Source organism: Plectropomus leopardus, chromosome 4 (assembly GCF_008729295.1).
Source record: "Plectropomus leopardus isolate mb chromosome 4, YSFRI_Pleo_2.0, whole genome shotgun sequence".
Classification (NCBI taxonomy): Eukaryota; Metazoa; Chordata; class Actinopteri; order Perciformes; family Serranidae; genus Plectropomus; species Plectropomus leopardus.
The window spans coordinates 25,800,488-25,812,521 of NC_056466.1; the positions used below are offsets into that span (position 1 = coordinate 25,800,488).

A 12,034-nucleotide genomic window follows, 5' to 3' on the forward strand; every position below is an offset into this window, starting at 1 on the left:
TTACGAGCTGATGAAGAGGCTGCGGAATTATCCCAGTCATTTCCACGTCTGTTTCCAGATGTCAATAGTTCAGTTTAATATGCTGTTACCAATACTGGAGTCACACATAAATAGAAGACCACCACTTTCCACAATCCAATCAATCCTGAATAGTAGTTGGCAGTTTTTCCAGCTAGAGACATACAGACGTGACAGTTTTAGAGTTGATATCTAACAGTGATTGACACAACGTGAGATTGAGTTCTTAAGTGCAACACGTGCAACAATTTGGGATGAAAAGTGTGCAGAAAAAGTGTAGACAGGCTTTTAGAACTGGTGTTGTGCGTTTGATTTGTCTGTCTTAGCCCTTACAGTAGTATATGTCCCGATGCAGCACCACCAGCAAAATGTACTACTGCTTGGGTTAGACAGTGTTATAGGTCTGCTGCGATTTCAAGCCTGTATTTGCCTTTTATTGAATATTGTATGTCTTCAAATGTGCTAGGGACTTGCTATATATTTATATATTTGGACTTCTAGTTTATTATTGTGCCAGACGCAGTTTTGAAGGATTTTTGTCTATGAAAAGCCATCAATTGTTTGGATTAAAACCCATGAATAGTTTTGGCAACAAAGGTACGTAAATCATCAGATGGCTTATTTTGTTTGACTAACAGTTTCTAAATTTACCATAATAACAAATAAAGAAAGGCAGCAGTGGGAAGTCTGTAACCAACAAATGCTCAGTACTCTTGGTAATTTAATAACGTAAAACAACTAGATGCCATTGTCGCAAATAGTTTTTTTTGGCAAATAATTGATTAATGGACTACTTGTTTAAGCACTAGTTCAGCACACAGTTTGTCTTTGCTCTAGGTACTTGGAGCAGGGCCTATGTCGGTATGGGGCCCAGTGTACATCAGCCCACTCTCAGGAGGAGCTGATGGAGTGGCAGAAGCGCTATGCCTCACGGCTCATCCGCCTGAAACAGCAGCAGGAGAGCAAACACTTCACCGAGAACTACATGGAGACCCTGATAGAGAAGTGGATGAATTCCCTCTCCCCAGAGAAAGTGGTGAGTGCATGGACTCTCAAAAGTGTCTCAATGGATAGAAAACAGACAAAATACCATGCCGAGGTGAGGGTCAACGTCTAAGAAAGGCCACCAAAATTCAAACATGTGTTTGCTACTGTGTGTCTGTGTGGGATTTTATTAAAAGCCTCTTCAAACCTTCATAACCCCCTGACCTTGTAAATCCTGTGGGGCCAGTACTAACACACTTCTACAACCCATCAAATAGTTTTTGTATGCGCACACCAAACCTAGACTACTGAAACTAGCCTAGTTGTAGTTTTTAAATTTGCCTGTTGTGTTATTCATGTGCTCTCCTGTTAGGATTACATATAGATAAACATCCTTTTGTTTATCCCTGTTTGCATATTATCATTTTAAATCTTAATGGGACAATGTACCCCCCAAATCAAAAATACATACTTTTCCTCCTACCTGTAGTGCTATGTATAAATCTTGATTATTTTTTTTTTTGTGTGTGTGTGTGTGTGTGTGTGTGTGTGTGTGTGTGAGTGTTGGAGATATTGGCTGTAAAAATCTCTGCCCTCTCTCCAATATAATAGAATTAGATGGCATTCAGCTTGTGGCGCTCAAAGAAAAACTCCACAGAAATGTCTCTTTTCAGGAATCACGACCCAGTTACTAAAGATAAAGCACAGACCCTGTTTGAGCAGTTTCGTGTAGGAACTATTTTCTTTATACCTAACTACACTTCCAAACTGTATCACCACACAGATGAAGCGCGCATCTACTGCTAGCTCACCTGGCACCACTGAGTCCATTTACATTACAGCTTAGCCGAGGAGGATGCTATTAATGTTTACATCTCACGCTTTCACAAAACCAAGCCTCTGTTCATGAGTGGATACATGCTTCCTTCTTCTCTGTGAAACAGTTGGAAGTGTAGTTCGGTAGGAATGAATATAAAAAAAAAGAAACAAGAAACTGCTTACAACAGGGTTTGTGGATTATCTTTAATAAGCAGGTCATAATTTTCTGGAAAGACACATTGCTGTTAAGTTTTGTAGGTGTGATTTTTTTTTTTTTTTGGCTCTCTGAGCTCCATGAGTCGTGGTCTTGTTCTATTACATTCGAGAAAAGGCTGACATCTCTAATATCGCCAATATACTACAACTCACACCAATACTATCAAGATTAATTAATAGCTCTACAGGTACGAGTGTTTTTGAATCCGGGGCGAACTGTCCCTTTAAAGTAATGAAACACCACAATTTCATTGTCCCAAATTTGCACAGTGGGTGCAGATCATCCTGACCCCAGTCAGGGCAGTCTCCAGATGTTTGACTCTGTTGACTAGACAAACTTTCTTAAATGAATAAGCTCCATAGCTGGTACTCGACTGTAAAGAAGCATAAAAAATGTGATTCAGATAAATGTTTCAAAAGGTTGCATTCATGTATATTTTGCACAACAGTGAACTTATTTTTCAAATACGTTTTGACAAATAACTTTTTTAATGGTTTTCTAATAAAGTGCAGTGATAGATTCTGTGTAACCATGTGTGTTTGTTTTTCTTTCTAGCTAAGTGACTACTTAGAAGGAGTGAATGTAGAAACCAGCTCCAGCCTGTCTGTTACCGTAACCACAAAAAAATCTTCTCACTCCTGGACCTTCTCCTTGTTGTGCAAGGTAGGATGAAATGTTGAATACCAAGCAGGTACATATTCAAATGTTTTCTCTGTCTAACCAGATCAGTTGTCAGTGCAACACTGAAAAATAAGACAATATTCTGCACTGCACACCAGCCAGTGCTAGTTGGTCATTATCACTTTTGATTATGTGAATGTTCAGATTACACTCTGATCTCTGTCTCTTTGGCTAGCCGGCTAGAAAGCTGTACCGCATCGCCCTGCTCTATGATGCCCACCGGCCACACTTCTTCCTCACAGGGGTGTCAGCTGGGGAGCGGCTGCAAGCCCTCCCTAAAGGCTGCCAAGAGTGGACTCCAGGAGCGGAAACAGGAGGTATGTCCCGTTCAAAGTAGCTATAGATCCAGGACAAAGCTGTTTTTATTGTGTTCAGTGATATATTGTCCTTATCCTGCATTATTCTACAGCTTTATTTTATTTTTTTTATATTTATTGGTAATTGGATATTTTAATCTGTGTTGTCTCTTAAATGTTAATGTTTCAACTCTCTGTTGTTTGTCTACAATAGATTGCTAGTTTAAATGTGTTTACACTAACTTTGTTGTTCTGATAGTGGCAGCAGACAACGGCCTGGACCACTGTGTCTACAAGGTAGCAGTGGGCTTCAGCACAGAAATCTTTGGTACCTTCCGACAGACCGTTGTTTTTGACTTCGGCTCAGAACCTGTGCTGATGCAGCGGATCATGGTGGATGCTGCCTCAATTGAAGGTATGCTCAAAGCAAGACGGTCATCTAGAGGTTGTCAGTGTATATAAAATGATTTAAAGGAGGTACACAGCTGATTTAATGTAAACCATGATCTAATCAGGCAGCCATTGCACTGTGTGTCAAACACGGTATTCGTATGAAATTGTTGTTTTCTAATCATGGTATGCTTTAGTGTAATTTTCATAATGTTTAGAGTTTTAGGATTTAAATATTTTGCGTATTATTTTATGTGTAGATCACAATTGGTTAAATAGCACATACAGTTGTAAATGCTGTTGAACACATCTAGCACCTAACTGTTGGTTTGTTCTGGAAGCACATGTAAGGCACAAAGACACCCCCTTTGTTGATAAAATAAATTGATCTACCCTTTGCTCACAGACCTGGAACACCTGATGGCAGCCAGGCAGCAGCTCTTGATCACTGCAAAGCGCTGGGACTCGTCCTGCAAGACCATCGTAGAATTCTGTCCCAATGAAACGATGGCAGAATTGGAGCGAAGTCTCCTTTCTCGCTATCAGATCCCTCTGTCTGCCGACCAGCTCTTCACCCAGTCAGTCCTGGACAAGACTCTGACCAAAGACAACTACCAGGCCCGCCTGCATGACCTGCTCTACATAGAAGAGATTGCACAATACAAGGAAGTTAGCAAGTGAGTATACTCGTTTTCATGGTGTCCTCTCACTGAGAGAGGAAAATACATTTCCATAACTTTACATAATGAAAACTCACCAACACTAATTGATATTTAAGAGATTAAAAACTTATATATCAGGAAAATATGAACATGAAACGTAAGAACACATTAGCTTGTCTATTTGTGATAAGTTGGTGTTGAGGCTGTATGGCAAAAAAGGATTGGTTGGGAATACCGTCAGTTGAGGAAGTATGTGAAGCACGTGTTAAAAGACAATCTGTTGTGATTGCACTGTGCAGCAAGAATTAATCTAAATGTACAGTCACATCTGAAGTGTATTTATCTGCATATGTCTGATTTATGGAGCTAATATTAAACCATAACCTTACTGTCTTACCATTCTGAGGCAGCAGGAACTAATGCAAGCTACTGACAAAAAATTACAAAACAGCTTTCACTGAAATTTAACTTGGAAAACAAACTTCAAAGTGCAACAGTGTAATATGATGTAGAAAATGTCATACCAAATATTAAAATACTTTTATAATTTGACAAAAAAATCATAAGTCAAAGTCCACTTACTAGCCTGAAAAACTGGAATGCAGATGTTCATTTTTAAAAAGTCAAGTCATTTCAGTGACTGGTCTGACTGGACTATGTAATGGGCCACTTGTCCGCTCAGTAATGTAGCTACAAATGAGAAACGTAACTCTCAAGAATACAGTTTAAACAACTGCTTGTTCTGTTTGTCTTATTTTACGTGGTAATAGAACTGCTAAACAGTTGGTGATCGTTTTAATTACATTTTACATTGCTTTCATTTAAAAAATATGCAATATATTCATATATTTTAGTCATTAATTGATTATTTGTAATTTGGCTACTTAAAACACAAAGCCACTGTATCACATCATACACTAATATGGACCTTGGTTGTGTTGGTTGAGAGTTTAAGTGGTGTAAATATTCAGTGTTATGAGATGCCACCACAAGGTGTCAGACTCGACCTTCATTGTGAATTTGCGTGTGTGAGAGAGACTGTATATCTCACACTCAGCTTGACTCGCAGTAAAAGTGCCATTTTAATAACATGTCTAGGCAATCCTTTGGAAATATGTGAGGAAAATATTGTTTTTTGTCCTCTAGAATGGACACTGATTTTTATTTTAATTCCTTACATGATGCTCCAATAGTTTAACTTAGTGAGATGCAGGTGAAATCACAGTACATGCTTCATCCCACATTCAGTGATATTAGTACAGTGAACCCTTCCCTGACCACTTTAAATTTAATCTCATGACTCACAGTACCATTTATCTTGGTAAGGAATTGAACCTACCTGCAGTATAAAATGTTCTTTCAATCTGCTGCAGTTCCAACGTACATTTGAATAATCTCTCTGTCTATTTAAACCATCCATGTTCTGGCAGGTTCTAATGCTTTTCAGGGCTTAAGCGTGAGATTTTGGGTTGAAGCATAGATTCTCTCCATAGGATTTGCGCCATGGAGGGGATCCCACAGTTGTTAAATGCAGCAAACTACTATTTGCTATGTAATATAGATATAGAGTAGGAATGGCATCCTGAGCAGAGAATTGGGTAACACTACCTCTGTGTGTGTTGTGATACGAACTCCTCCGTTCTTTGTTGTCGTAGCCGCTCCGGCTGTACATGCATACTAATGCATGTGAGTATCCCACTGACTAGCTATTCACCATCAGTCTGCACTGCACTCATATGGTTGTTATGGTGGCAGGACAGCTGTTGAACACTGATAGCTTTGTGAGCAATGTTGTTGTTTGCAGTTAGCGCTGTTAATGGAGTAAGCACCGTTACCTGCAAGGTGCTGGCTCAGACACCTCCATGTTCTGTGTGCCGTGTCTCCCAAAACTCTGACGCATACATATGCTCTGAATGTCGCAAACAACTCTTTTAAATGCAACCTGTAACTTAAAAAATATCTCGAGTAGAATTTCTCTCTGAATAATCTCACACTCAATTTATTTCTTGTTTGATAAGAATTGTGTATTACAAGGTCTTTCACATGGAGAACCAAGAGTGTCTTGCTCTCTGTTTTTGTCTAAATGCATCCTACTCTTGAGAATATAGCCAGAACGCTGAGGCAAAACCATGACAAGAAACCCCTTGAAGAGTTCCTTTGGTTGTGTAACAGCAATAGTTTGCAGACAAATACATAATGTGTTAACTTATCTGCATATGTCAATCATCCATCAGAGTTCATCGCCAATATTGCGTCTGATTTCATCACTTCACATCCAGCAGAGACCAGAGAGGCAATTTAATACAGTCTGGAACTGAAAGGACCCAAAAGTGCTTAAATTTTCCACTCAGTGTGTGTGTGGATAAGCTTTGTGCAAATGGTTGTTTTTCTTGGAAGGTCTGACATATCATAAAAATATATTTTAGGTTTCCCACTGACAAGGATTTATTTAGGTGACCTTACTTTTTGAAGTGAGGCTTTTACAAAATGACAGTTTATAAGTATTTTTTGTGATTTCCTTTGGAAGTCATTCTAACCACATGTCTGACTGCAGACGTGGTGAGAAATGCCTGTGCAGGTTATGTTCTCTCAGTGGCAAATGCACAAACCTGCCAACAAGTGTTGCCTAACTTCAAAATGATATTTTTTCTCACTATCACCAATCTCTACTGACCATAACAGTGTATACCTGTTTTTTTTAATGTGTTAGCTGCCAGGTAGTATCAGTGAATGGTATACAGATCATTGTGGTGCCTGTAGTGAATCAAAGCTCAGAGAATGCTCACATGCCCGAGGCATGAAAATATGATACACTTGGAAATATGGTTTGACTAAGAGAAGACTGCGATCATACATTTTTAGTGGGTGTATCCGAGGTTGGTATGGAGCTAATATCATTCACAGCTAATCACGTCGGCTCCTTTAATCCATATAAAAGCAGGGCTTTCACCACTTTGATGCACTGACCAGCCTCTCTTGACAGAAATGTATAATATTGTCTGGAGTGTGAATATTCAGCAGCACAAGTATGAATATATGGTAAAAGGCTGAACTGCCAGAAAGCAGAACAGTTCCAGTGTGAAAATGTCTGCAGTGAAGGAAGAAACACATGTGCTTCAGCCACAGAAGAACATTTTGTGATGCTGGTACTAGTTCGTCAATAACAGACCATAAAATGTTACGGTGTTTGCTATAGGCTTGAGGCAATATCAAAATTTCATGCCAGGATTATCCTTGCCAAAAAAATCACAATAATCATCAAAGTATGCTTATAACTCTTATAGCTTATAGCACTTAAACATACTGGAACACAAATGCTTTTTTCTTGCATCCCAGAAAACACACATCCTTTTTCTCTCAATGTATTTTTTAGTGAAAAACAAAACAAAAAATCTTAAAAAGTCAAGTTTTTAAACTATTCAAATGGCATGATATCTTTCCATGTGAACTTGCTGACACAAAATCTTTCTTTTTTTGAAGTTGGTGCTAGGGCTGCACAAATGATCAAAATATGTTATGATTATATTCTGATTATTATTACATTATGATTATTGTTATTATAATATTATAAACCAAATATGAAACTATAAGTGTAATATCCAAATCACTAGAGTCACAACAAACCATTGTAAATAAAACATTGTGGTTTAACAAAGATGCCCTGGCCTACAAATATGTTTTTTAGATTTAAGGGATTGTTTGGTACATGCCCTAGCAAAAAACAATTTTCAGGGAAAATTAAATGCAAAATCCCTTTACAACTAAAATCGCAACTTATATTGCAATGCTAATGGCAAGATGATTTTTTTTTTTTTTGGCATATCATGCAGCCCTAATTGTTGTGTACGCAGCCTGTTTTTGCAGTCTCTTGAAATTGTGGGTAATCTAGCTGTTTCTTTTGTTGCTGATGGACAAGATATTCAAAATTATCCTGATAATGTAAATACACCACAATATACTTACTGTGAGTGTTTTGCTGTCTGCGATAACAGTGTGTTTCGTCCCATCCCGAGTTTGCTATAATTTCTTATTTTAATTTTGAAGCTCAAGCTCAAGCTCAAGGTCTGAAACCGCATAACCTAATTGTCCACGTTTGTTCCCCCCAGGTTTAACATCAAAGTGAATCTCCAGCTCGTCACCAGCTTCATGCTGACAGGCATTTCTGTTGGAGCTAAGTATGCCCAGAACGGACAGCTCTTTGCACGCTTCAAACTCACTGAAACGCTTTCTGAGGTAACTGGATTGGTTGAATTGGCAATTGCAAAAGCTTACAATAAACAGCACTTGTGTCTGTCTATTTATACATGAGTACTCATTTGTGCCCAAAGTTTACAGCTAGCTAGCTCTTCTTAACAGTATATATACTTTTTCTTACCTCAGGACACATTGGCGGGACGGCTAGTGATGACCAAGGTAAATTCAGTCCTGCTGCTGCCGTTGGGCCGTGAGGGGTTCAGCAGCCAGCCGCCTCCTGGGGTCAAAGAGCGTGTTTACGAGGCTGTGATTGAGGAGAAGACCAAGGACTACATCTTCCTAAGGATCTGCAAGGACTGCTGTGACGAGCTGGGGCTGCTGCCTGACAGAGAATTACAGGTATGGGCTGCACCAAGGGGCAAGTAGACACTGCATTGCTTCAGCATGGGGAGTCCTTGTCCTGCTGTCAACACCAGATTTTAAATAAGAGTGGTGGATTGTAAGCAGTGGAAAGGGCAGGTGAATGATCTCTTGACTAATGCAATTTTGTGTACATCTAAGAGATTTTAGTTAGCAAACTCGCTATTCTTTCCTGATGTGTTGGCCTTTAAAAAATCTTCTCCTATTGGCTAGCATTTTTTACAAAAGATTAGAGGACAGAGAAGGACCATGTTTTCAGGAAAACGATCTAATGTGTCTGTGTGAGGACTATTTTGTGTCGGGTTCTCTGGTTCTGAGAAAGCACCGTTATTGAATGTCTCTACCTTTGGCAGCCTCCGCTTGATATTTCTCTCCCAAACGTCTGCAGATGAAGCAAGGCGTTGTGTTAAGAGTTATCAAAACAACCCTCATCCTATCACTGTGGGAGCATAATCTTCTTATTCTTCCGCATATGCTGTTTCTGCCTCCTTACGTGCTACAATTTCGTTTTCCTATCTCCTCTGTCGGCTCTTACAAAAAATTCACACAGCCTTGATGTTTCATGCTCTTCTTGCATATCTCAGAGACTTTTCTACTCTTGTTGTTTATTTCACTTTCTTGTTGTGTCTTTCCTTCCCACCTTCGTCTTTATTGTGTTCACACTTTTTATCTCTGGTTTATTTCTTCTCTCTCCTTTTGATTTCAACACTCCTGTCCTAAAGGCATTGCATACTTTAGAGTTTACCTGTTAGGAGCCTGTTTCTGTTTGATGACGAGGCCCTCCAGCACTGGAAACAAAATCTTAGTGATTACATAAAACTGGTTTAAGGAAATGGATTAAAATGATATTTAAATGGTCCAAGGCTCTCCGGGACATCAAGTTAAAAATAGACAATTGCTCAACTCAGTGGACAAGAAGAGAAATGGAAGTGAGGAAGGAAAACAAGTGATCTTTAGCAGAAACGGTTTGTAAATGTTTGTTACTGTATGCTGGCAGATGGTAAATATCATTTGTTCTTTCAACATGTGGTTGTGTTGTTAATTTGCTGAATAGGATCTTGAAACCGCCCTGTCAGATGCCTGTTTTTATTTTTGAATGACAAATGGAGAGTACTGCCACCTGATGGCATTAAAAGTTATTTCCTCTCACGAAGGTTCAGAAAATATGTTAGTTGGCCGTCAACTGTTCTCTTTGTCGTTTGCTAAAGTGAAACTTTTTGGCCAAGAGAGAAACAAAATGAGACAATGCAACAGTTGGCCTTTGTTGCCACTGGTTTTTTGATGTCGGTTTGGTGTGTCTGGGTCTTTACTGGTGAGAATCTCTATACCATGATGCTGACGCCATCATGATAAACTTTGTGGATGACTTTGGCCAGAAGATGAAAGCTCCCAGTTTTTTTCAGATTGCAGTGGTAGTTTTGGGATGTTTGAGATTTGTAGATGCAAGGTGGGCTTTGTTCAAGGTCTAGAGAGACATCTCAAAAAGAGTTTGAATGGGATTCATAAATCTTGCACTCATACTTAGTATTTTAAATCTACACATAATGCACACATTGCATGTATTACATACACTACTTGTAATGACAATGGGTTCCTTGTTAGTTATGAAAGACAATCATGAAAGTAATTTATTTTTTAAACCAAAAATAAATTATTGCCATTTTATCCCAGAGTTATACAATCTTAACAAAAAAGCTTTTGTTTCAGGGCTGTTGTATTGGATGGAATTACACTTTATTGCCTATAAAATAGTATCCTTCAGTGGGAGATAAACAGTTAGTTGTATTGACTCTTTACTAAACTGTCCGTTTTGCGTCTCTGTCAGGTGGAGCTCCAGTTTCAGCTGAACAGACAGCCACTCTGTGAGATGCACTATGCCCTGGATCGCATCAAAGATAACACCATCCTTTTCCCTGACATTGGCCTTGTCCCCACCATCCCCTGGAGCCCTAACAGGTATGTACTTCACCATGTACGCGATCACATCCATTAAGGGCTGATTCAGAAATTTGTTTTACATTGAAGGCAGCGATCAATATTTTATTCTCATTATGGTTTCAACCTCCTTCAGGCATAGTATCTCACTCCATTGATTCAGTGGGAACTCTGAGATACATTATTGCCTTTAAATGATGGGGGAAAACATCAAATACAAATAAATTACATCAAGGAGAATGATATAAATTCATGTTTCATGTTACTGAGTAAAAGAGGGAATCTTCTTTCACATTGCAGATGAACACCGTAGACATGACTAAAAATCTGCCAATCAACAACTTTCATTTATATTTTATTAGACTTGAGGGAAGATGTTTGCACAGAGCATGTACACACTTTCATGCATAGTTAATACTGCTAATCCTTAACACAGTTATCATACAGAAATACCTGCACATCACATCAGCTTGACAAATACCTTGCCAGAGGGGACACCACATCAATTTGAGAGTTGACCGAATATCCCTCGCCTTGCTAACTTGGCGGCCATTCTGAAACGCTGGCAGCTCCTCGCAGCTTTAGTTATCTCTCTGTAGTGGGACAGGTGAGGGGAGCGAGGCAGTAATCTTTATTGACTGGAGCCACATATAATCCCCTGTGATTTTGAAGGCTGCGACTTTATCTAGTCTCCAGAATTTGATTGATGTAACCTTTTGTTTTACTTGGAATTTGGCTAAGTGAGGGTGTTTCATTAAAATTAGGCCAAGGAGTGAATTTAGCTGAAGCGCACAGTTTGTTTGAGATTAAACGTCAGTGAACAGGAGGATAAACCTGATGTGGTGGTGCCATGGAGCCGTATATTTTTTTATATAAACACACACTTTAGCTTGGGAATTACAAAGAATATAGCCCAGTGAAAATCAAAATATATAGTGAATAAAAGCATTGCATCTTGGTTTTGTGGAATGAGGTTGCCTTGTACAATACAGCCTTAATTTTTTAGCCATCCTGAGTCATTTTATAACTAATGGGAAAGTGGTGCACAGTTACTCCTGAACTTTTGATTTGTCACTGTTTTTTGTGAGTGAGTGACTGTATAATTTAGTCTTTTCCCCACCCGTTGCCTTAGCAGTAAAGAGATGTTTAGATCTAGGTAGTGTGGAGTTTACTGATGTTGTGTTGATACTGATGGTCATTGGTTTTGACAGGCTTCAATTTTTACAGTGCTGAGTAAAATAAATCGTTTTCCAAACTCTACAGATATTCATTGTCATTTTATACTGTTATTAAAAGTTTTACTTGAACCTTTTGCATAAAAAAAGAGACGGTAATATGAACATTGAATGATCATTTTTAAATTTCACCCTAGTGCCTTGTTAAAATTAAACTCTTTTATTTTGCAAGTGTATTACAGC

At 38.8% G+C, this 12,034-nt stretch overlaps 1 protein-coding gene across 1 annotated transcript in view; it reads left to right on the forward strand.

Moving 5' to 3' along the window:
• Positions 1–12,034, forward strand: part of helz (helicase with zinc finger) — a 64,706-nt gene that overhangs the window by 13,330 nt on the left and 39,342 nt on the right. Inside the window, exons 8-15 of the mRNA XM_042484739.1 lie at positions 856–1,054; positions 2,594–2,701; positions 2,895–3,036; positions 3,275–3,430; positions 3,812–4,082; positions 8,174–8,300; positions 8,448–8,660; positions 10,507–10,637. Of these exons, the coding sequence (XP_042340673.1) occupies positions 856–1,054; positions 2,594–2,701; positions 2,895–3,036; positions 3,275–3,430; positions 3,812–4,082; positions 8,174–8,300; positions 8,448–8,660; positions 10,507–10,637 (1,347 nt within the window). The remainder of the gene's footprint in view (positions 1–855; positions 1,055–2,593; positions 2,702–2,894; positions 3,037–3,274; positions 3,431–3,811; positions 4,083–8,173; positions 8,301–8,447; positions 8,661–10,506; positions 10,638–12,034) is intronic.